Here is a 26,970-nt window from a genome sequence, read left to right on the forward strand (position 1 = left end):
TAAATTAATATAGGTTTTATAAAAAATCGATATAACAGGAAAAAAAAGGCATTACATCTGGCCAAGCCGAGCATTTGACTCCCTCCTCTTTGAGGAAATGAAAACATTTGGAAATATGTTGAAATGCACCCGGTTCCAATATAGTTTTCAAGACATTTTTAGTTTCTAACAATCCTGAATGCCAACTCGGCTTTAGCACATCTTTAAAATCCTCAAAATGCTGTACTTCTGCTGGTACCGTATTAGGATCACTGTATCAAACAGTCTGTGCTACTATGTTAAATATCCATTGAAACGTCGAAACAGCAAATTGTATATAAAAAGCCCAAACAAAGAAAACGGTTAGTCTACAAACGCGTGAGTTTGCCAGGTATAGCTCACCATGAGAAAAACAGGAACATACGTCTATTCGGTCCGTATAGACGTAGAGTTTATCCTTGGGATTTATTAATTGTCATAACTGTCAATCGTACAGGAAACTGCTTTCTTTTAAAGTTTACCGGTATTTCTGTTGCTATCAGAGGGATTTGATGTAGCAATACAACTGAATCTACATACTTCCCCGTAATAATCGTAGCCAAAAATTTCCTTTGAAACATCTATGCTACACTCTATCAGTAACTCTTATTACAAATTTCCATTTATTTCCCAAATATCAAATTTAGTAACATTTAGTACTTTTCGTACTTTTTCATTACGTATTCTCAAATCCACCTACTTTTATCAACGCTAACACACAATAAGTGTTTTTGGATTTCCAACTCTATTCCTTTCCCAAAATTTAGTACAATTTAGTACTTTTCAATACGTATTTCCAAATCAACATCCGAATCTCAACCCTACACAATGACACAAATTTCAGCATTCCAATTGGTACTTTTCGCATACTTAAAACAACCTCATACAAAAACAACCTCTTTATTATACCCTTCACCTTTGTCATTCCGTTTGTAACACCACCCAATATTCGTCACAGATCCCATAAAGTATATATATTTATGATCAGCACAAAATTCTAAGTCGATTTAACGATGTCTGTCTGTGTTTCGAAATCACGATACACCCCACAATTTTTAGAGCTAGAGCTTAAAAATTGTGGGCAGTTCGTAATTGCACAGTAGTTTGTATAGTGTCTACTAGGATGGTTGGTATTGAAAATGAGATATATCGGTCCACGTTTTGGGTTAGCCTCCATATAACGGTAGCGCCCGATATTCGGTATTTCGATTTTGTTTGTTTTTTCTCCAATTTGTCTAAAAATTGGTATTTTTAGTTCGTGATGGGTTCTAGCTCCAGAGGCGGAACATCTTATAACCGCCACGTTTTCGTATAGCCCCCATATAAGGGTACATCCCGACATTCGATATTTATACCCTACAACACTATGTGTTGGGGGTATTATAAGTTTGATTGGGCCAGAATTTATATAACACCACGAAATATTGGTTTCCCATATAGGAAAGTATATATGGATCTTCCTAGCTCGCCGAGCTGAGTCGATCTAGCTATGTATGTCCGTCCGTCCGTCTGTCCGTCTGTCCGTCTGTCCATGTTAATTTGTAATCACTCTACAGGTCGCAATTATGGCCCGATCTTCACGAAATTTAGAATGGAGGTGGGGCTTAGGTCAGAATAGAACCCTATTTCTTTTGGAGATGATCGCATAATATTTAGGGGTTGAAATGGACCAAATACTGAAAAATGTCGGATTTTGCAGTAGCAATAGAGGTCGCAATTATAGACCAATCGACGCGGAATTTCGCATGTAGGTAGAGTTTGTGGCGGGGAAGAAGTCTACCCATTTGGGTGGTCATCGGATAATATTTAGCGGGTAAAATAGACCATATCTTTTGTGTTAAAAAATTCAAAATTTTTCATTAAACTGCGAATATTTTAAATACCGGCGAAATCACAAAGCCATGACAAGGTTACTTCTGACCTTTACATTGATGTTAACATCCAACAAATCGGATATATAGCAAAATATGTGCGATATATATGTCTATCAAAGAAGATATGCTTGAAAGATCCCTTATATGTCGAGAACGGCTGAACTGATTCCGACAGTTCTCATTAATTCAGAATGGCCTCTTAGCAGGAAATAAAAAACGTCTAAAAGAATCTCATAAAAATATCTCTCTAATGATGAAAATATTGATTTTGTAACATTTTCTCATATTTTTTCAATTTTGTCATATTTTTGGCATATTTTCATTTTGAATTAAACATTTGGTAATATTTCTACAGCTAACAAAACTAAATAGTTAGGATATCAGGATATCATATACAGATCGCATTTATGGGCCGATCCTTACGAAATTTTGCATGGGTATAAGATGAGTGTCAGAATAGAAGCCTACTCTTTTTGGAGATGAAATGGACCAAAAAACTGCAAAATTGTCAGCAGGTCGTAATTATTAACCGATCCTCACGCACATTTGAATGGGGGTTACCGGACATTGCAAAAGCCAAGCAGTTTTGGATGTCCATCCAAAAATATTCAATGTGGGAAATAGTTTGCCAACTTTTGTAGACAAAATACGAAAATGTCCATTCCAGTTAGTTTTTGGAGAATTCACAAATACAGGAAAGACGCACTTCTGACTATTTCGTTAACGCTGATTTCGTTGAAGAATATAGTCAAATGGCTGTATCTCATATAGATGCGTTTCAGTCAAAAACCAATAATAAATGTTAATCTTTTTCCACTTCTGAGAGATTATAGGTCTTTGGGAAATATTGGTTCCAGATCTAAGAAGACCATTTACGTGCAACATCTACCAATAAATTGGAAATGAGCAAATTAGTTTAAGTTGCTATTATTCCAAAATTAGAGAACGAAACCTCATGGTTTTCTTTTATTATTTGTCACAATATCTTGTGGAATTCTTTCGACTATCTCGTTGTATCGTTTATTGTAGTGTTGTAGGGTATTCAACGGTCGGCCCCGCTCGACGGTAGCCTTCGCTTACTTGTTTTTTATTATCTTTGCCACATTTTTCCATAGGTTTGTCTAATAAGTGGTAATAGGTTCCAGCTTCGGCGACAGAACATTTGTTATATGGGTCCACGTTCTCGTAAACACCTATATAAGGGTACCTGCCGATATTCGGTATTTTGATGGTTTTACCCACATTTTTCCACGGATTTGTCGAAAAATTGTTTTCTGTAGTTCGTAATGGGTTCTAGCACCGGTAGCAGAACATTGAATATCTGGGTCCACGTTTTCGTATAGCGGTACCTTCGGATATTCGGTATTTTGACGATTTAAGTTACATTTTTAATAGATTTGTGGGAAATTTGGTATTTGTATTTCATAATGGGTTCTACAACCGGTGTCTAATACATTGCCAATATCGGACAACGATTTCCATACAACGGTTCGGAATTTGATATTTTATATGTAGACCGATATTCGATATTTTAATAATCCTAATCTAATAATGCAAATCTCAACCCTACAAACTAGCATTGACCTTAAGGCCAATATTCAGACTTCAAACACTATCCGTTCACCCAGCACCATTCACCTAATACTGAAGCCCATCACTGGCCCTCATTTCGAATTTCATAATTCTACCTCTATCCGTGGTTTTTTTTATCTCTTCCACCATACATAGTATGGAGGGTATATTAAGTTCGTCATTCCGTTTGTAACTCATAGAAATAATAACAAAGTATATATATTCTTGATCAGCGTAAAATTCTAATTTTCTCAGTTTCTTCTGAGTACTTCACTCCCTGGAACAGAAATGTCTATATGTATAGGTCCACGATATCGTATAGCCCACATACAACGGTTCACCCCATATTCGTTATTTTCATGTCTTTAGCGACATTATTTACCGGAGTTGTTTCAATTTTTTTATTTAGAGTTCGAATGGGTCTATACCAGAAAATTGTCTATGCAGGTCCAGGTCATCGCATGGGTCCCATATATCAGTACCTCCCTATATTCGATATTTCGACGATTTTAGGTACAATATTCACAGAAATTGTTTTACATTTCGTATTTGAAATTCCTAATTGGTATAACAACCTGTGACAGGTACCTCCCAATATAAAGGTACCTCTCTATATACGGTATTTTGATGATTTTAGATTCATTATTCTCCGATTTTTTTTTTCAAGTTTCGTATTTGAATACTGTAATGGCTTATGTCAAAAGTTGAATTTGGAGGCCCACGTCTTCGTATAGACCCCAATATAACGGAATATATTCAATTTTTTAAGATTTTAACAGAATTTTGAACGGATTTCATTTGTTTAAAAATTTGCAAATTCGTTCCAATTGGTAGAAGGCATTTAAAGTTCGGCCCGGACGAACTTACGGCTTATTTACTTGTTTATCTTTTAGTCAACTTAAAGTTCGAGTTTCAAAGAACCTGGACGTTAATCGATCAGCAAGTCAACCACTGAAATCAAAATCTTGTATTGACGCCACCTTTCATAAAAAATTTGCAGAAAAAAATCGGTTTATGCATTACAGAGAACATCAATTTCTAACACATTGCAACTTGTTTTACATCTATATGGACAGTATAATTAAATTTATTTTTAATTGAGGGGTGCGCCTAAAAGTATGCTATGAAAATCTATATATAAAATCGGAAATCTTACTTGACTTGCAAATCTAAAACGATGTGTAAAGATGCTGAACGGCTGTTGCTTTCATGACTATGTTTTTGAAGATATCTCCTTCAAAGATGATTAGAAGCATTCCGAACGCCATCGGGTTTTCAGTAGAACAGAATCCTGCTCTGACTACTAGGACCTGAAACATTGGTGGCCATTAAGCACGATGCGGCAATAACATTGTTTGACAAGGACACATTATATCCCATAAACTCTCTCTCTCTCTCTCTTGAATTTTTGACACATTTGACCTTAATCTCTAAATATCCTTTAGCATGTAATTCCTATTAAGAGGGTCTGCTCCCAAAACTTAAGGTTTATTGCTTTTTGGGACGTGTTTTTCATTGAAAACTGATAACAGTCTCATAATAAAAATTTTTATTGTTTTAAACCATTTTCGTTTATAAAATGGAATATTATTTATTTATTTTTTTTTTTTTTTCAAATAAATCACTGCCGCACTGTTTACCACACATTTCCAACGTATATAATTCAATGTTTGACAAATTTATGCCTGTATAATTTTCAAGCGCTTTTCCCACAAATAAACACACTATCCTATCCGGCTTGGGTCCTCCAATATGAAATTAATGCCATTTCGGCATTGTGCAAATGATTGTCAATCGTAAATTATGCATTTCATATACAATGGCGGGGAACAATTTTATGGTCCCTATATGTCAAGAGAGTCAATAGCATAAAACTCATTCGAAATTTATACAAATACATATGTGCAGTTCTATATATGTATGTATGTGTGTGCGATATTGAAAACATATTTGTCCTTCGCAAGTTGGTTTTTGCTCTTACTAAATAAACACACCCACAAACTTTTTGCTCTCCAAAGAACTTTTACTTTAAACCCGCTGTCCTCCCCCTCTCGCCCCTACCAACTATCCCTAACAAGTCGTTGGCTATTTGTTTAAGAATAAATCTTTGAATGGTCCCCATGGTAGCTCCGTTGGGTTAATGGCATATGGCGCCGCCATTGTTTTATGAATTATTTATATGTCGTATTCAACAATGATTTCGTTTTAATTTTTATTGAATCCAAATGTGAAATATCTGTGGCAAAAAAAGGTCATAAATAAGTAGGTAATGGATTGGAATGCCTCATTATTGAGATATATATTTGCGAAAATGTTATTGAATATCGTTTATGTGGAAATATGTTAGTATGTTGGTATTAGATTGATAAAAAAAGAGAATCGATTTTATACTATTTTTCCATACTGTTATATTTTATGCAACTAGAAAATTCTGAAACTTGTTAATGACAGAAACGGAATTTTGGAACAAGTTATTTGTTTATTTTGATAAAAAAAGGTATTAAACATAGTTTTACTATGATTTAAAAAAAGAAAGGAATATTGTAAACTAAAACATAAAAGACAATAAACTAAAAATAATATTATAGAACTCGATATTACCCACATAAAAGTATTCCATACTGAAAACATAATATTTGATGGTTCCAACAAAAACTTCTGTTAGTAAAGGCCAGGTTCCACATTGTGCTAGAGTCATATGTAAAGTTATTTGTTTACATTTTATTATTAAAGCTTTTGTTACAGATTTTTGAGAGCGCCCAACAATTTTCAAAAAAAAAAAAACAAACAAATAGTGTGAAGTGTGTTCATGTGTGTTCACCAACACAATTGTAATATGTTTTGAATTTTCTGTCTGAATGGTTTTGGTAGAAAATATTCTTTAAAAAATCCACGTCTCGAAGGTCCTTCAAAAAATATTCTTTAAAAAATCCACGTCTCGAAGGCCCTTCAAAAAATATTCTTTAAAAAATCCACGTCTCGAAGGTCCTTCAAAAAATATTCTTTAAAAAATCCACGTCTCGAAGGCCCTTCAAAAAATATTCTTTAAAAAATCCACGTCTCGAAGGTCCTTCAAAAAATATTCTTTAAAAAATCCACGTCTCGAAGGCCCTTCAAAAAATATTCTTTAAAAAATCCACGTCTCGAAGGTCCTTCAAAAAATATTCTTTAAAAAATCCACGTCTCGAAGGCCCTTCAAAAAATATTCTTTAAAAAATCCACGTCTCGAAGGTCCTTCAAAAAATATTCTTTAAAAAATCCACGTCTCGAAGGCCCTTCAAAAATATTCTTTAAAAAATCCACGTCTCGAAGGTCCTTCAAAAAATATTCTTTAAAAAATCCACGTCTCGAAGGCCCTTCAAAAAATATTCTTTAAAAAATCCACGTCTCGAAGGCCCTTCAAAAAATATTCTTTAAAAAATCCACGTCTCGAAGGCCCTTCAAAAAATATTCTTTAAAAAATCCACGTTTCGAAGGCCCTTCAAAAAATATTCTTTAAAAAATCCACGTCTCGAAGGCCCTTCAAAAAATATTCTTTAAAAAATCCACGTCTTGAAATCCTTAAAAAATATTCTTTAAAAAATCCACGTCCCGAAGGCCCTTCAAAAAATATTCTTTAAAAAATCCACGTCTTGAAATCCTTAAAAAATATTCTTTAAAAAATCCACGTCTCGAAGGCCCTTCAAAAAATATTCTTTAAAAAATCCACGTCTTGAAATCTTTAAAAAATATTCTTCAAAAAATCAACGTCTTGAAATCCTTAAAAAATATTCTTTAAAAAATCCGCGTCTCGAAACCCTTCAAAAATATTCTTTAAAAAATCCGCGTCTCGAAACCCTTCAAAAATATTCTTTAAAAGATCCGCGTCTCGAAGCCCTTCAAAAATATTCTTCAAAAATCCACGTCTCGAAGGTCCTTCAAAAAATATTCTTTAAAAAATCCACGTCTCGAAGGCCCTTTAAAAATTATTCTTTAAAAAATCCACGTCTCGAAGGCTGTTTAAAAAAATATTATTTAACGAATCCACGTCTCCAAGGTTCCTCAAACAATATTTAAAAAAAAAAAAAAATCCACGGCTCGAAGGGTCTTCAAAAAATATTATTCAATAAATCTACATCCCGAAGGCTCCTCAAAAAATCTACATCTTGAGGGCTCTTAAAAAATTATTCTTTAAAAAATCCAAGCCTCGAAGGCTGTTTATACGAAAGCAGATATAGCGAGCGAATGTTTACTAAGAAAAACAAATATTTATGCCGTCAACTTTTAGCAATCTTTGAACGATAATTGACGAACACATTGTTTCCCCCACTGTCCGACAACAATTATCTCAAACAAAGGAAGAGAGAGACATATGGCTAGAGACGTCATATATCATTTGATGGGTAATTTCATTTTGCGCCAACTTTGCAAATCTCAATATTTACATCAGTGCTAGATCAGGTTCGAAAATAGACAATATCAGTCCACTCCATCAAGTACCTCTCCCACAAAGGGTCAAAATTTTGAATAGTTTTTACTCTTATAAAATGTGATCTGATCTGATTGTCTTCAAATTATACACATCACGATATTTTTATTATTCCAAGGGCTGGTGTGAAGATGGAGTATATCGGTTTACTTCTTCTGGTACCTTCCCCACAAAGGGTCAAAATTTTGAATGTACATGAAGCTCTTAAAATGCGAAAACTAACATTCGATTCCATTCAGACTTGGTACACAAGATCTGTTATAAAAATTATAGAGATCGGATCATTTCTTCTAGTACCTCCCCCACACAGGGTTCAAGATTTTGAAAAAAAAAAAAAACAAAACGCTCAAAGAAAGCGAAATAAGCTTGCAACTCTCTTTAATTTTCACGCATACTAATAATATTGCTAACACATGATCTGTTGTGAAGATTACATATATCTGCGAAACCCTTCAAAGGATCACAATTTTCAATATTTTTGTATCTGTCTCAACTTGCGAAACAATTCAGTGATTCTTTACAACTTGTTATATCTAAATATTTCTCTCTACAATAATCCTAATATGAATATGTAATTAATGATTAATGATGAAGGAAGTAACCAATATAGTCCAAACCTGGCACGTCGCAATATTTTTATCATATTTACTTAGGTCCGATACAAAATTGACAATATTGGCCCACTCCTTGGGGATCCCACTCCAAAGAGGGTCAAACATTTGAATAACCATAAGAGAAGTCAAAATATATTTAAATAATCGTTCGATTATTGGCTGAGACTGATACTTTTTAACTTGTTTTCTTTTTGATTGTTCACAACAAATGCAACAAGCAGTAGAGAAAAACTCTTCAGCAAGAAAAAATCCCTCAGACAAAAAAATTGCTCAGAGCTCGGACCTACGTCGGTCGGACGAGTCGGACAAAACTTCAGACGTTGAGCAAATGTGTCGGACGTCCGACGTTTGGTTCGCTGGAAAATTACTTCATTAATCATTGTTTTGAAAATTTTAATTTCCTGCTAGATCCTAAGAAAAGAAAGGAGTGAGACGACATTGTAAAATTTCCTACCGACAATGCGATTTGATTTGAAGTTATATATGAGATATGTAATGGATGATATTTTGGCGGTTTTCGAATGCGAACTGAATTTGAAAATCAATTTTTTTAAATTTTACTATGCTCTAATTTGGATCAAATCCGTGAAATTTTTAGAGAGTTATTGTTGAGATTTATGCATTTGTAATAACTTAAACAGTTTCTACTTGTTCTAATTTATCATAGTAGCATTATTTCAATAAATGTGTAGTGCCATTGAAAATTTTTATTGTATTGAAAAATTTTCACAGTCTATTTTCAAACCTTTATAATAGTCAATTTTTTTTATTTTAATATTTTTACTATCGAATCCCCCAAATAATCTAAATATCATTGATGACGAAAAAATGTGCTTTTGACCAGAAAAATCGAATTCGGAATTATTGTGCAGCAATTTAAAGCATTCGCAAAATTATGTTTACGTGTTTTAAACCCAAAAAGTCTAATTGGCATCTTAGATCAATCAAAATTTTAGACAAGTTTACTCAAGAGATTCATCGATTACCGTGCACATAATAAGATCGTACTATATCCAGCAGAATTTCCCATCTCAATGCAATGGATACATAAGTATGTTTTGTTATAAATAATTACTAGATTTGGTTGCGTATATTAAAAAAGCATCAAATATGTCTTCATGGTGTCGGTTGCAACGACGATATAAAATCATACCAAAATAATCCAAAAAATTTATTAAATATTATCTTCATTATTATCGCCATTATGACTACACACATCAACTTTTCACTAATTCGTCTTTTTTCTCTCTCTCTCTTTCAGGTATGTATCACTCAAAAATTACTGAAATGCAGAATGCGGTGGTTTTATTTTCCAAGGTCACTATGTGGCTTAGGTTATTATTAGCAGCTTTATTATGTCAATTAGTGGCGAATAGGGAATTTTCAATTCAATATTTGATTTTCAAAGACTTTCAACAAGTCCCACTGGAATGATGGGCACATTCATTCCCTTATCGACCACTGAGGTGAGTATAATTGCAATGCGTTAATTAACCACACATGTTATTCACAACAACAATGCCAAGTGACATGAGTTCGGAAACATAAAATCAACTTAATTGGGATGTTTTAACGACCGTACGAGGTTTGGCCACCTGTAACATTTCACATTAGATAACCAACCGCAAAGTTGAACTGAACATAGCCATTATTACCAGCAACAGAATGCTACTTAAATTTTACAATTCCATAATGTTGACAATTTTATAATGGTTATTATTCCAGGAATTGTGTTGACAATATCCAGAAATGTTTGTCACAGACAATGGCAAGGGCAAATTCAATTGTTTTTTGAAAAGACTCATTGCATATGTGATTTAGTTCGGGGTGGATTATAATAGCCAAGATGAAGTTGTTTATTAATACGATATTGTAGATCCTAGAAACAGGTTACTCGCTTAGAAATTATATGGAACTTTGATTGTGGAAAATGTGATAATTTCATCTCGAGCGATTTTTACTTTTGATGTGGAGAGCTTAACTAGAAATTACTTTGGTGTTGTGGCAATGTTTAGTTACCTACTAATCTACACGCAGTGGGTTGTCTGTCCATCAATGGAAATCACTATAGATTCCCAACCAAAATAAGTAGTTTGATCAAATTTTACTCAGATGGGTGTTGGATTTGCAGGACTTTTAGTATTGACAAAATATAGGTCCACGTTTTGGTTTAGACCCCATATAACGATAGCTCCCTATATTCAGTATTTTTATGATTTTTGCGACATTATACACCGAAATTGTTTTAAATTTCGCATTTAAAGTTTCTAATAGCTACTACCGTCTGTAACAGAAAATTGCCTATTCAGATTCAGGTCTTCGTATAGTCCTCATATAATTGTACCCCCAAATTCAATATCAATCAATTCAGTAAAATTTCGTATTAGAAGTTCCGAATAGGTACTGTGACAGAAAATTGCCTATGAGGGTCCACGTCTTCGTATAGCCTCCATATAAGGGGATATTCGGTATTTTGATGATTTTTATCGGCAGTATCGACCGTAATTGGTTCAAGTTTTACATTTGAATATCGTAATGATCTATGACAAAAATTTCATATAAAGGTCTATTTGTTCGTATAGGCCCCAATATAACGGTAACGGTTAGGATTTTTTTTTTTTTTTTTTTTTGATTATACAGTATTTTATTTCGGGTTATTATTCCGTAAGTAACTCTATGTCCGATCATCTGTCCACATAAATTAGGTTTACTTCCGAACAATACGTACAGGGTTGCCCATATTCGACGGACCCATGACCTATTCCAATAGACGAGGCTTGTCCGCGGGCAACATTCTTTGCGTCAATTGAATTTTGTACGGGAACAAATGCAAATCAATGCGAATAATCCGTTGTAAAGTAGACCGAGCCATGCCCAAGTGCTGAGAACGGCGTTTTCGGGATGTTCTTGGGGACCTCTCAACACTGGCTCGTACGGCAGCGATATTCTCGGCCGATCGCCTTGGTCGACTTTTATATGGCCTCTTCGGATTAAAAAGAGCCTTACCAGTCGAAAATTTTTCGTATAAACGCTTAATGGTGTTCTTAGAAGGCGCACTTCTCAATTTTTTAATGTTTTAAAAGCACGTTGAGTTTTCACAATTGACTTCTTCTATTGAATGTAAATTTTAACTATTCCAGAGCGCTCGCGTGGCGTGTATTGGTTCATGGTAAAAATCTGCTTGGACTGACGCTTCAAACGCGGTATGTCATTAAGCGAAGTTATGGCGTTGCCAGATGGGTCCGTCGAATATGGGCAACCCTGTAGTAGGTTGCTAATATTTCACGGAAAAGTAGTTTAGCTCCCTAGCCTCCATTTAACGATACCGTATGACTGACAAAGAATCGACGCCCAGACGAAACCGCTATAACTAGAACCTTGAAATTTTGCACTAGGGACAGTCTTGGTGCTTAGGCGTGTGAGCAGGCTAGATTTTTGGCAATTCGTACTGAAAGGATACGAAAAGTACTAAAAGGTACAAAAAATTGAATTCTATGTATTGAACAAATGTTAATTCGTATGAGAGTCACTGATGACGTGCATAACAGATTTACCGAAAGGTTTTTGGAAATCCTAACTTTAAGTTAACATCAAGTTCTAAAACTGTACCAAACTTCTATAATAGTACCATATAGTATTAGTAAACAGATAGAGCCAAAAAAAAAAAAACATTTAGTATGAGAATCAAGGTACGAAAATAATTTTTATACCCTACACAACGTAGGGTTAAGGGTATTATGCCTGGAGAAGGAAGCTAGATAGACCCATAGTTACTTTTTTGAGGATCTCCATAGAATCCATTTCTGAGTCGATTTATGCATGTCAATACGTATACCCGCCCGTCCGTCCATGTATTATTGTGAACAAAATGAAGGTAGCATTTATTATCCGATTGAGATGAAATTCTACAAAACAATATTTGTTGATGATAATCTGATCAGATTTAGATATAGCTCACATATATCTTAAAGCGATTTCGGGTTAATTGTGCACCAAATAATTAATATAAGTCCAAATGACCTGAATTTTGGTACATCTGACCGAATTCAGTCTAGAAGCAAGTATATCAAATTTGGAGAAAATCGGTTCAGATATATGATATTTGGTACCGGATATCAGATACTGCTCGAAAATACCTCTGCCAAATTTTATCAACATCGGTTCAGATTATGATATAGCTCCCATATATATCAGGTTTATCGTGCACCAAATGGCTACTATCAGCCTAAATAGGCTGAATTTTGGTAATTACGACTGAATTAATCCTATAAACCAGTACTTCAAGTTTGGTGTAAATCGGTTCAGATATTGCTATAGCCCCCATATATGTTTTGTCCTCACAAGCGTTATATGCATTCAACATCAACTATATTTGGTACCTGATATCTTATAAAGCTCGGAAATACCTTTCGATATTCATATATATATTCTTAATCCGATTTAAGGTTTATTGTGCAAATAATTGCTAATATCAGCCCAAATGGAGTGAATTTCGGAACGCACATTTCCATTTTTTGCAACTCGGCTCCGATATATATTTTCTTAATATAATCTTTCTCCAAGATTATAGTTGCACTCTATAGCAAACTATAATTGATCTAAAGCCAAATGTTGATAGGTGGTATGATCTTCTTGAAATAAATTCTTTTGTTACGTGAGCTCTACTAAATATGCATAGTGGTGTAGGGTATCATATAGTCGGCCCACCCGACATTTGATTTTTCCTTACTGTTTATATATGAAGGTGGCTTAGGAAATGTGTACAAAGTGATCGAATTGTACCAAGTGGTACTAAATTTGGAACAGTTTATGTTAGGGTGAAAGGAGGAAGCCGGAATTTTGAAATTTTGTATTGGGGTCCCTGTTGATGGTAGGTTTGTGATAAAGGGGACATTTTGTGTGTCCTCTAAAAGTGCACGGAAAGTACTTAATATATTTGGTAAAATTTAGTATTCGGTAAACAAAGGTCTTCTATTCTGAAATTTGACATTAGAAATATGTACTATAATTGTACGAAAAGTTCTAAATGGTATTATATTTGGTATTTGGTGAAGGGATTGAGATGAAATTCTGCAATTTGATAGTAAGATTACGTATTATTGGTTTGTACATGCGTCCTATATTTATACGAAAAATACTAAATTTTGAATTGGGTGAAGGTGAAGGGCTGTAGTACTCAAATTTGTTATTAAGGTCTCTGGTGGTATCTGGGATTGAGATATGAGTATTTTTGGAAATGTGTACAACAATTGTTCGAAAAGTACTAAATTTGGTATTAGATAAAGGAATAGAGAAAATCCTGAAATTTGAATGGATATCACTGTTGGTGCTCCTGTTTGAGAAAAGGGCCTGGTTTTGGATATGCATACTGTAATTATACTGAATGGTACTAAAGTTGGTAATAAAAGGTATTAAAAAGCTGAAATCCTAAAATTTGATATTAAGGTCTCTATTGGTATCTGGTATAGAGATCTGGATGTGTTTTTACAAGTGTGTTCTATGATTGTTCAAAAAACATTAATTAGAAATGGAGATTGTTTTAGATATGCCTATTAAATATAACTAAATTTTGTATTGGGTGAAGATAAAGAAGTGAAATTTGATATTAGGATCTCTATCGGTGTCTGGGGTTTACATATGGAGACGTTGAAATAGTTTTGGACAGAAAAATTGGACGTGGGTCCATTGTGCAATTGTTTTACTAATTTCCTCCTCGGTAAACTTCAAAATAAAAGATTTTGAAGACTTTTTTATGTTAAAGGTAAACAATTTACTATTATTCTTTCCGAAAAAAGAAAAAATATTGAATAATATAAAAAACATTGATTGTCAGACAGAGCGGATACTTGATAGCTATAAATTCACTGTGCGATAAATTTTTTTCAATAATTACGGGAAATCTAGCAGATTATGAAAGTAGAGCTGAAAACAGAAGAAACGTGTACTGGCGTTTTTGCCCTCTTCCATAAATTTGGAAATTCTCAGATTAAGGTTCCTAGTGTCTTCGGCAGTATTTCAGATCAAACTAATGGGATATATTTTACCTACCTGAACGTAACAATCAATTTCGTTTTTGGCAAAAGCTCAGAATAACGCTAAATGCGAATATATGTTCTTTATGGTGTCAAGCCTGATTACTTCAATGAGTTACGGAGCAAAAATATTTATTAAACATACACTTATTATGCTTTTGCCCGAATCTGTACTCATATACAACTGAATCTTGTTTTCCTCAAATTAAAGATACGTCTTTGGTAGACATTTTATTCTTTTGTCTTATCTTCGCAATACAACACATATTTACAATACATGAAGCTCGACCGACGAATGTCGTTCCAGCAGTTTTTCATTGTTGTTATTGTTTTTGTTCTTGTCATTACACGGCCATTATGTGCGATCAGTAATTCTATTGTTCTGCGTAGCTTCCAGCTAAACGACTGTCGAGTATTACTTTTTTTTTTGAAACAATGCCAACAAATTATTTAATTACCTTATATATAACAAATAATTGCAGGTATAATTAAATGCATACAAACATAAATGCATTCGCCACACAATTGACATTATATTATTATTATTTTAATTATGTTTGTTCTTAACATAATTGTGTAAAATATGCATTTACATAGATACAAATTAAAGTAACTCAAGCTGTTAGACATCTTTACTCATTGCCATTTTTCATGGTATTGTAGCATATATAATCCGAGTAAAAGAAATTTCCTTCATTTTATTTATTTATTTATTTATTTATTTATTTTATTTTATTTTTTTTTTTTTTTTTTTTTTTGAAAAATAGGCTCAGTTTCAGTTTTCAATCGATTTTGGAGAATTTCAGCATATTTCCTCAAAAAGGCCTTCTTTTCAAGTTGAATTGGCTGTAGTGTGGCTTGTACGATTTTTATACCCTCCACCTTGGAAAGGAGGGTATATTAACTTTGTCATTCCGTTTGTAGCATCCTTAAATATTCGTCTTAGACCCCATAAAGCATATATATTCATAATCGGCATAAAATTCTAAGTCGATTTAACGATGTCGGTCTGTCTGTCTGTCTGTCTGTCTGTCTGTTGAAATCACGATACAGCCCACATTATTTGACGTAGAGCGCCAAAATTTAGCAGAGCAATTGGTATTGTGTCTAGGATGGTTGGTATTGAAAATGAGATATATCGGTCAACGTTCTGGTATAGTTCGGTATTTTGATGATTTATGCCACATTTTTTTCACGGATTTGTCTGAAAATTGGTATATGTAGGTCATAACGGGTCCCTGAGCGTGTGGCAAAACATTGCATGTATAGGTCCACGTTGTGGTATAGCCCCCATATAAAGGTACCTCCCGATATTCGGTAATTTGATGATTTTTGCCACATTTTTTCACGGATTTGTCTGAAAATTGGTATTTGTTGGTCATAATGGGTTCCAGCTTCGGTGGCGAAACATTGCATGCATGGGTCCATGATTTGATATAGCCCCCATATAACGATACCTCCCGATATTCGGTATTTTGATGATTTTTGCCACATTTTTTCACGGATTTGTCTGAAAATTGGTATTTGTGGGTCATAATGGGTCCTAGTTCGTGTGGCGAAACGTTGTAATTATAGGTCCACGTTTTGGTGTAGCCCCCATATAACGGTACCTCCCGATATTCGGCATTTTAATGGTTTTTGCCACATTTCTTCTAATGTTTCTTTTACCCTAAAGTGGAGGGTATTAAAAGTTTGGCCCGGCCGAACTTAATGTTTTTTTACTTGTGTGACGACGTGTTTTCACTTTGAAGCTGGGGTAGGTTCAGCGGGGGCCAGAGTCGTCACAAAAATTTATTTGTTAGGACATAAAGAGAGAGAGAGAGCGAAGCAAAAATATTTTCTTAAAACGTTATAAATTTATTTCCTTAAATAACACTAAACACTACACTAAACACAATAAAATCACGTTCAGAACTTTTTACGAAGAACACTAAATCACAAAGTTCAGTCGAAATGTTAATAAACGGGTAGCAGTGGTGGCAGCTTGGCACAGCGGCGGCCCGATGAATAGGCGAGCGACGAATAGAGAGTGGCGGCAGCTTGGCACAGCGGCGGCCCGATGAATAGGCGAGCGACGAATAGGGTGGCGGCGGCTTTGGCACAGCGGCGGCCCGATGAATAGGCGAGCGACGACTAGTAGTGGCGGCAGCTTGGCACAGCGGCGGCCCGATGAATAGGCGAGCGACGAATAGGGTGGCGGCGGCTTTGGCACAGCGGCGGCCCGATGAATAGGCGAGCGGCGAATAGGGTGGCGGCGGCTTTGGCACAGCGGCGGCCCGATGAATACGTCAGCGGCGAGTAGTAGTGGCGGCAGCTTGGCACAGCGGCGGCCTGATGAATACGCGCACGACGAATCGGGTGGCGGCAGCTTGGCACAGCGGCGGCCCGATGAATAGGCGAGCGACGAATAGGGTGGCGGCGGCTTTGGCACAGCGGCGGCCCGATGACTAGGCGAGCGGCGAATAGGGTGGCGGCAGCTTGGCACAGCGGCGGCCCGATGAATAGGCGAGCGACGAATAGGGTGGCGGCGGCTTTGGCACAGCGGCGGCCCGATGAATAGGCGAGCGGCGAATAGGGTGGCGGCGGCTTTGGCACAGCGGCGGCCCGATGAATACGTCAGCGGCGAGTAGTAGTGGCGGCAGCTTGGCACAGCGGCGGCCTGATGAATACGCGCACGACGAATCGGGTGGCGGCAGCTTGGCACAGCGGCGGCCCGATGAATAGGCGAGCGACGAATAGGGTGGCGGCGGCTTTGGCACAGCGGCGGCCCGATGACTAGGCGAGCGGCGAATAGGGTGGCGGCGGCTTTGGCACAGCGGCGGCCCGATGAATACGTCAGCGGCGAGTAGTAGTGGCGGCAGCTTGGCACAGCGGCGGCCTGATGAATACGCGCACGACGAATCGGGTGGCGGCAGCTTTGGCACAGCAGCAGCCCGATGAGTACGTCAGTCGCCGTCAACGCAGCCCGAAGAATAGGGAGTATTGCTACAGCCCTCACTCGACCCTGCGTTCAGTCGCCGTCAACGCAGCCCGAAGAATAGGGAGTATTGCTACAACCCTCACTTGACCCTGCGTTCAGTCGCCGTCAACGCAGCCCGAAGAATAGGGAGTATTGCTACAACCCTCACTTGACCCTGCGTTCAGTTGCCGTCAACGCAGCCCGAAGAATAGGGAGTATTGCTACAACCCTCACTTGACCCTGCGTTCAGTCGCCGTCAACGCAGCCCGAAGAATAGGGAGTATTGCTACAACCCTCACTTGACCCTGCGTTCAGTCGCCGTCAACGCAGCCCGAAGAATAGGGAGTATTGCTACAACCCTCACTTGACCCTGCGTTCAGTCGCCGTCAACGCAGCCCGAAGAATAGGGAGTATTGCTACAACCCTCACTTGACCCTGCGTTCAGTCGCCGTCAACGCAGCCCGAAGAATAGGGAGTATTGCTACAACCCTCACTTGACCCTGCGTTCAGTCGCCGTCAACGCAGCCCGAAGAATAGGGAGTATTGCTACAACCCTCACTTGACCCTGCGTTCTGTCCAGTCCAGTCTCCACAAATAGTCAAGGCTTATTGTTTGGCTTACTAAGACTCAATTCAACCGAGGTTGCGCGCCTTTTCTTCCTCCCAATCACACTTGACTTACCAGCCATCAACAGAAGACTGATCTCGATTGTGTGAAATGCGTCTCCTTTTATACCTTTTTGGCTGGACAACGATTGTTGTTTTCTCATGACAGCAGCTGATCCCAATCTGACAGTTTTGCGTAGTTCCGCCATTTGCCACCAGGGGTTCCAATGTTGTATTTTAAGTATACTTCTTTCTACTAGGGGACGTAAGTAAAAATGGTATTTAAAATAATAATGTACCCCAAAAACGAAAGCATGACTTTTGGGCGTTACATGGCATCTCTTCCTCCCTCTGATTTTTGATTCCTTGATTTGCTTTCTCTATTGCTATTGGGTTTCAATAGCCAGGAAGCCCTAGGGTGTTATGTAACCTTTTATTTCTCCGACATGGGCACTTTGGTTCGACTATATCTCGGTCGAATAGGAAGGTATGTTAGAGACCAATTGCAGAAGTTCGGAGAGATACCTTCACTACCCCGTCTGCTGATATTATTATGCGGTACTGCTTGCCATCTTGTTTAACAATTCGCTTCAGTTTGTGTCCCTTTTTCCAATTGTTTTTAAACTTCTCGATACGGATTTGTAGGTTTTCGGGATAATTTGGCAGTTCGAGAAATGTGTTATCGTTCACGGGATTGTCTGTCGAGGACGATGGCGTTGACTCAGTTGGGATTTCCGTGACTGGCAATTTGATTGTACTTGGTGTGCTATTATTCTCCTTACTGGGTATAAACACTTCATCGATGGAAGGTTGACTGCTACACAATGTTGGCTGATGAGGTGTCATCGTTTGGCTTGTGGATGATGATGAAGACGACGAGGCTGATGAGGATGAGGATGACGATAAAGACGACGAGGCTGATGAGGATGAGGATGACGATCGGGAAGATATCGATGGTGATGACAGTTCGACAACGTGTCCCGGCGTTCCTGGTAATGATTTATCTTCCTTCACGTTGGGGGACCTGTGATCGTCCGATATGACGGCAGCATTGGATTGCGATGGAATTTGTACGTCATCACTATGCAACAGATTTGCTTGTTCGGTTATGTTATATAGCGGTGATGATGGAGGAACACCAACCAGCGTCTGCCATTGGGTCCACCACTCAAGACTAGGATCTTCGGAAACTGTCACAAAACTACTTGCGGTCGATCTGGAGTCTTCTTCTAAATGTGCGAAAGCATGTGAGGATGAAGTAGGAACCTCCTCATGTTTGTGTGAGGTGTTGGATATTGAATGGATATCTTCGGTGTTGATCTCTTCCCCTATCGCGGGTGTGGGTGAGGGCGTACGATGATTATCCGGCGGTGGGTTGGTTATTTCATATATTGGATTTTCCCCGGAGTCGGGGACCAAAAGCTGCACAGTAACTGTTCTCTCATAACAGCGAAATCCGAGATATTTGTATTGGCTATCTTTCTGACGGACAAATCCCAGACCATACCTTTTTGGCGGAGACGAGGAACGTTGATCTTCGTTATCCGACTCATCCAGCGAGGAATTATTCGAGGATAAGGGTGACTGTGCTCGCCGAGTCACTGAGGTTTCTAAGTAACCGTAAAACATACGCCGACATTCTTCATCCATTTCGAAATTTGATTGAGATTCATCCGACTCCTCCATAGTGGGCCGAGGAAGAGTTGATGCGTCATCTGAGTCACGACACCATTCTTTACCCGGTGTAGCAGGCATTTCTGAGCACCTTGAAGTGGGTGTTGAGAGCACATCGGAAGCCGGCTTAAAGCTATTTGGCGAACCAAAACACGGGGCGTAGGTTGGTGTACGCGGGACGTCACTACTAGGCTGGGTTTCCTCGTTCAAAGAGTCAGTTTCATCGATATCGTCGCTGTTGTTTTCGGTCGTGTTACACTTTTGCTGTGGAACGTCATTCGGGGTTGTGCTGCACATTCGGTAGAATATTTGGTGCTGGGGCGATGAGGATTGACTGCTACCCTTTCTTGGATTGGGCTTACGGTATTGATTTGTTCTCCTCTTTCGGCTGGTACTAGGACCTTCGTCTAAAAATATTGTCCTTCGCCTTTGAGCCTCGACTTGTTCCAGATGAGCTCGAAATTTCTCCTTCGCCCGTTTGAATTTTTTCGTGTTGGGGCTATCTTGCTCCATCGTGATGTTGAAATTTTGAGAATTGCGATGGTCTTTGAAGTATGGGCTTATATTAGGACACTGATTAGTTTGGGTATTGTCAATTTAATGTCTAAAAATAAAATAAGAAATTATAATGAAATGGCATCACATAAACGTAAGTGGAACTACAATCAACATTCTACTTCTATGTCTACAATTTAATTTTGTTCGTCATAAAAAGGCTTAATTTCACTTAAGTGCGCGATGCGGGTGATGTTGTCTTTTCCTCGGACTACAACGATTACTGGAGATTGGAATTTTTGTACGACAAACGGCCCTCCGTATTTGGGCGCTAGTTTGGCGGCGAAATTTTCGACGGCCTTCGACTGAGGATGTAGACGAACTAGAACTTGCTCCCCAATCTTTGGTTTCCAAACTCGTCGTCTAAGGTTGTACTGTCTCCGCTGGTTTTGAGATGCTTTTGCCAAGTTTCGACGTACTATCTTAAATATTTCTTTCAACTCCTTGGCACGGTCTTCTGGTAAGACTATTCTAGCACCAGTTCCTGTTGTGAGCTGATCATATAATGCCTGGGGCAGTCGCGGTTCTCTTCCTTGTGTCAGGTATGCCGGCGAATATCCAGTGGATTCTGATGCACTAGTGTTTATGGCTAACATTATTTCGGGCAGCATATCGTCCCATGTATTATGTTGTTTCGAAACTTGTGCTATCATTGTTTTCACTGTCCGATTTGTCCTTTCAGTAGGGTTCTCTTGCGGGGTGTAAGGAGCCGTAAGTTGATGCTTTATACCCATTTCTGCTAGGAATTTTTCGAATTGGTTGCTAGTGAATTGGGTTCCGTTATCGGTTATCAATATTTTTGGAACCCCATATCTAGAAATAATTCTTTCTCTGCATGCCTTTATTAATCCCTCTGTCGTGGCCTTCCGCAATGGAACCAACTCCGTCCATTTTGAGAATCTATCCATAATAACGAGTAGCATTGAGTTACCGTGCTTAGATCGCGGTAGGGGTCCTACGAAGTCCGCACAAATAGTGGCCCATGGTTCCTCCGGGATTCTTATCAACATTTCCCCTGCTGGTTTCTGTTGGCTGACTTTATATTTTTGGCAACATTCGTACTGCTGGACATAACGTTTGATGTCCTGGAACATACCAGGCCAAAAATATCGGTTCGCCACCTTGTTGCTAGTCTTTCGCACTCCCAAATGACCTCCGGTGACACTGTCATGATTTTCTCTAAGGACCTGAATCCTTGATCCGGTGGGCACACACAGCTTCCATGGTGTGCAATCTTCATCGTTTATTTGCTTGGGAAAATGTCGATAAACATTTCCCTCAATGATTGTATAGTCTGGATACTTCTTCGGATTCTTGGTTATGGTTTCCTTCAACTTTTCTAGCCATGGGCACGGACTGGTGTCATATTTTACTGTGGCTAGGTCTAACGTTTCCAAAGGTGTTCTCGAAAGCGCATCCGCCACAACGTTCTGTTTTCCTCTACGGTATCTGATCAAAAAATTATATTGCTGTAGCTCGAGAGCCCAACGTGCGAGTCGACCTGTAGGGCTTTCAATAGAATTTAACCATTTTAGGGCCAAATGATCGGTAATAACTATAAACTGGTAACCCTCTAAATAGGGTCTCATGTGTCTGATGCCCCACAGTATGGCTAGACATTCCTTTTCAGTCGCTGAGTAGTTCTTTTCAGCCTGTTTTAAATGTCTGCTGGCGTAGGCTATGACACGTTCCACGTTATCTAACTCCTGTGTTAGAACTGCTCCAAGGCCATAGTTGCTGGCATCAGTTTGCAATATGAACGTCTTTGTGAAATCCGGACAAGCCAGAACGGGGGCTTCAGTTAACTTTGCTTTTAGGTCTGAGAATGCTTCTTGTTGTTCGGGACCCCATTTCCAATGTTTTCCCTTTTTAAGAAGACTAGTCAATGGTTGTGAAATTGTTGCAAACTGTGGGACAAATCTTCGGTACCAAGATGCTACTCCAAGAAATCTTCGTACCTCCTTTACCGATGTTGGAGGTTTCATTTCCACTATTGCGGCAACTTTATCTGGATCCGTCTTTATTCCCTCGCTACTCACAACATGGCCTAAATACTTCGTTTCTTTTCTGAAAAATTCGCATTTCTCAATGTTTATTCTCAGGTTAGCTGATCGCAATCTTCTGAACACTTCTCTCAAGTTCCGCAAGTGTTCCTCAAACGTTTTTCCAATGACGATGATATCGTCAAGGTATGCAAAAGCGTGGGGGTCCATTTCAGGCCCAATCACACTATCTAATGCCCGTTGGAAGGTTGCCGGTGCTGAATGCAAACCGAAAGGCATCACTTTCCACTGATATAGACCTTTACCAGCTACCGCAAAGGCCGTGTATTTTCTGCTCTCCTTCGCCATAGGTATTTGCCAATATCCGTCTTTAAGGTCCAGGCTACTCACGTATTTGGCATCCCGTAGTCGATTCATTATTGTGTCGATGCGGGGTAAAGGGTAGGCATCTGGAACAGAACGTTTATTCAATTGGCGAAAATCCATACAAGTTCTCCAATTCCCATTTTTCTTTCTGACTAATGTGATGGGGAAACAGTATGGGCTTGTAGACGGCTCTATACATCCTCGTTCTTCGAGCTTTCTCACTTCGGCATTAATCACGGCTTGCATTGCAGGATTTCGCGGAGCATATCTTAATTTAATGGGTCGATCGTCGGTCATTACAATCTTATGTTCAGCTATTGACGATAGGCCATTTAATTGTTGGAACTTAGGGAGTTCCTGTGCCAGAAAATTTTCAACGATCTCACATTGCGTTTTACTCAATTCATCGTTTAAGAATTTAGGTCTGGGGGATACATTATTCGTAGCTGTCATTGTATCTATTACCTCTTTTGATGGGGTTTCCTCTCCTATAGCCACGGTACAATGCTCCGTTGATGTGGTTGGCTTACTTAATTTGACACTTATACCGGCGCAGTGAATGGTCGTGTGGAACTGTTTTAGAAATTCCAATCCCAATATGATGTTTTCCTTGAATTGCGGCATGATGAGAAATGTAACATCTGAGCTTTGGTTTCCAAATGTAACAGGTAACACTGTTGATCTTGTGATGTTCACCGTGGTGCCGTCTGCGAGGATAACATTTGCCTCATGCCGTGAATAAGTAAACCTTTTCTTGATTTTTTCCGCAAATTCTCTTTTTATAAAACAGCTAGTGGCACCAGTGTCGACAGTTGCTTTAATAGCTTTCCCCTCTATTAAGACAGTTGCAGTAAGGCGATATTCTTCACATTGCAATGATGTAATATTCTGGTTACTCTTCTTTGCCGGGGGTTCATCCTGCTGCGTTTCTGGATTGGATGAGCTTTCGTCTAGCACTTGGTCACCTTGATTGGTGCAATACAGGTTATTTCTAGAGTTGTCCGCACGTCGATTATAGTTTTGTTGATTTCGAGGCTGTTCTGACCGAGAATTATTTGGTATGCTTTCGAGTTCGTCTGCCAAGGAGATCAATTCCGAAAGTGTTGTAAAGTCTTTACGGCGAATGTACCATTGATAATCCGAATGCGCGTTTCTAAAAATTCGTTCCAATTTTTGTTCTTCGGTCATATTGGTGTGCTGCATAAGATGCTGTATAGAGAGTACATATTCCTTAAACGGCTCCTTATTACGCTGTATCCTTCTCCTAATTTCATCCTCCAATTTCTCAAAGTATCTCGGTGGCAAAAAGAATTTCAGAAAATCACTCTTAAATTCGTTCCAGGTAGTCCAGTGTCGGTTGTTGTTCCTTAGCCAGATTAAAGCTTTACCTCGTAACAACTCTGGCATTACTTTAATTATTTGATTCAATTCCACGATGTACATTTCAGCCATTTCTTCTACACGTTCTACGAATCCAATAGGGTCCATTCCATTTTCAAAAGTAATATTCCATTTTCGGATTTGGTCGAGAATTACGAGTAACGACGAATTATTGGATGGCTTGGGCGGAGAATCTTTTTGAAATCCATATTCGGGGTTTGTTGGCGACATCTTCTGTACTTTTTGATCGTTTGTTACCCCTGTGCTTGACTCTCCATGTGACCTTTCCGCGGAAATGTGGGGAAGGGCGTACTCTGTTTTTATTGGGGATAATACTATTGCTTCTGCTCCACACGGTGTTACGGTTATAAGGGGTTGTTTTGTGACGGCTCGCAATGTCGGCGATTTGGTCGGACTGGTACTTTCATGTTTGTTCTGCAACTCTATAAGCCGTCTGTATACATCGGCTTCATGGTCGTTGTGGAGAAATTTAGCCCATCTTTTTCGGAGATCGTCCACTTTTCCAACTGGATCAAGATTGAATTCAGTAAGATATGTTACCAAGTCTTCTTGCTTTAGCATATAGGCCCAGGAGACCTTCAACATTGTCTTTTCGTTTGACATTTTTTTTTTTTTTTTTTTTTTTTTTTTTTTTTTTTTTTTTTTTTTTTTTTCTTTTTTTTTTTTTTTTTTTTTTTTTTTTTTAAACTGTTTTTTTTTTTCACTGGGTTTTCATCTGTATTTGTCTAATTATTGTTCACTCATTTATTTATTCTTTCTCTCTTTTATAGTCCCTGCTCGGGCGCCATTGTGACGACGTGTTTTCACTTTGAAGCTGGGGTAGGTTCAGCGGGGGCCAGAGTCGTCACAAAAATTTATTTGTTAGGACATAAAGAGAGAGAGAGAGCGAAGCAAAAATATTTTCTTAAAACGTTATAAATTTATTTCCTTAAATAACACTAAACACTACACTAAACACAATAAAATCACGTTCAGAACTTTTTACGAAGAACACTAAATCACAAAGTTCAGTCGAAATGTTAATAAACGGGTAGCAGTGGTGGCAGCTTGGCACAGCGGCGGCCCGATGAATAGGCGAGCGACGAATAGAGAGTGGCGGCAGCTTGGCACAGCGGCGGCCCGATGAATAGGCGAGCGACGAATAGGGTGGCGGCGGCTTTGGCACAGCGGCGGCCCGATGAATAGGCGAGCGACGAGTAGTAGTGGCGGCAGCTTGGCACAGCGGCGGCCTGATGAATACGCGCACGACGAATCGGGTGGCGGCAGCTTTGGCACAGCAGCAGCCCGATGAGTACGTCAGTCGCCGTCAACGCAGCCCGAAGAATAGGGAGTATTGCTACAGCCCTCACTCGACCCTGCGTTCAGTCGCCGTCAACGCAGCCCGAAGAATAGGGAGTATTGCTACAACCCTCACTTGACCCTGCGTTCAGTCGCCGTCAACGCAGCCCGAAGAATAGGGAGTATTGCTACAACCCTCACTTGACCCTGCGTTCAGTTGCCGTCAACGCAGCCCGAAGAATAGGGAGTATTGCTACAACCCTCACTTGACCCTGCGTTCAGTCGCCGTCAACGCAGCCCGAAGAATAGGGAGTATTGCTACAACCCTCACTTGACCCTGCGTTCAGTCGCCGTCAACGCAGCCCGAAGAATAGGGAGTATTGCTACAACCCTCACTTGACCCTGCGTTCAGTCGCCGTCAACGCAGCCCGAAGAATAGGGAGTATTGCTACAACCCTCACTTGACCCTGCGTTCAGTCGCCGTCAACGCAGCCCGAAGAATAGGGAGTATTGCTACAACCCTCACTTGACCCTGCGTTCAGTCGCCGTCAACGCAGCCCGAAGAATAGGGAGTATTGCTACAACCCTCACTTGACCCTGCGTTCTGTCCAGTCCAGTCTCCACAAATAGTCAAGGCTTATTGTTTGGCTTACTAAGACTCAATTCAACCGAGGTTGCGCGCCTTTTCTTCCTCCCAATCACACTTGACTTACCAGCCATCAACAGAAGACTGATCTCGATTGTGTGAAATGCGTCTCCTTTTATACCTTTTTGGCTGGACAACGATTGTTGTTTTCTCATGACAGCAGCTGATCCCAATCTGACAGTTTTGCGTAGTTCCGCCATTTGCCACCAGGGGTTCCAATGTTGTATTTTAAGTATACTTCTTTCTACTAGGGGACGTAAGTAAAAATGGTATTTAAAATAATAATGTACCCCAAAAACGAAAGCATGACTTTTGGGCGTTACACTTGTTTCATCATATCTTTTTAAAATCATCTTATTTAAATCATCATCTTATTTAAAATCAAGATATCAAACAAATACGCTCATGTGTTGATAAATCAAATGCATGATGTTTTTTACCGTTTCTATCAGCCCAACAAAATAGCAATACGCACGAATCTTAAATACACGAAGAAAGCTGTAATCAGAGATCGAAAGTAGGGTCGGCCGACTATATGATACTTCACTATGGATATTCAGTAGAGCAACCTGTAACAAATAAACGTTTACATTCGGCGAAAAATGCCCCCACAACGAGAACATATGAAAAAATAGAAAAATCCTATGAGGGTCCAAATGAGGCCAGAGCAAATGTCTTAATATCATCAAGTGAACCTGAAACGAAAAGACTTAGGCATGCGGCGTGAAGAAGATGAAACTTTGGAACATTATCTTTGCCACTGCCCAGCTTTTACAAACTATAGAGACTTTTCAGGGAGAGACACTTTTTTATATTTGGAGCACGACAGGGTAAAATAACTTAATAACATGAGAGGTTTCGTTCAAAATACGGAATCTATAATATAAGATAAAATACTATACTAC

General features: G+C 38.8%; 2 protein-coding genes across 12 annotated transcripts in view; one reads left to right on the forward strand and one right to left on the reverse strand.

Annotated features, from left to right (window-relative positions):
* Nucleotides 1-26,970, forward strand: part of LOC101889956 (uncharacterized) — a 414,061-nt gene that overhangs the window by 57,737 nt on the left and 329,354 nt on the right. The gene's annotated exons all lie outside the window — the stretch shown is intronic.
* On the reverse strand, nt 16,413-26,378 carry LOC131806910 (uncharacterized). 2 transcript variants are annotated; one of them, XM_059131796.1, is made up of 2 exons: nt 26,073-26,378; nt 16,413-20,420 (listed from the first exon to the last, which is right to left on the reverse strand). In XM_059131796.1, the coding sequence occupies exon 2, from the start codon at nt 20,327-20,329 to the stop codon at nt 18,635-18,637; it is 1,695 nt and encodes a 564-aa protein (XP_058987779.1). In that variant the 5' UTR covers nt 20,330-20,420; nt 26,073-26,378; the 3' UTR covers nt 16,413-18,634. The 2 variants fall into 2 exon arrangements, with proteins under 2 accessions (XP_058987779.1, XP_058987778.1); XM_059131795.1 differs by having other exon boundaries at nt 23,206-26,378.

This window comes from Musca domestica, unplaced genomic scaffold (genome assembly GCF_030504385.1).
Source record: "Musca domestica strain aabys unplaced genomic scaffold, Musca_domestica.polishedcontigs.V.1.1 9, whole genome shotgun sequence".
NCBI lineage: Eukaryota > Metazoa > Arthropoda > Insecta > Diptera > Muscidae > Musca > Musca domestica.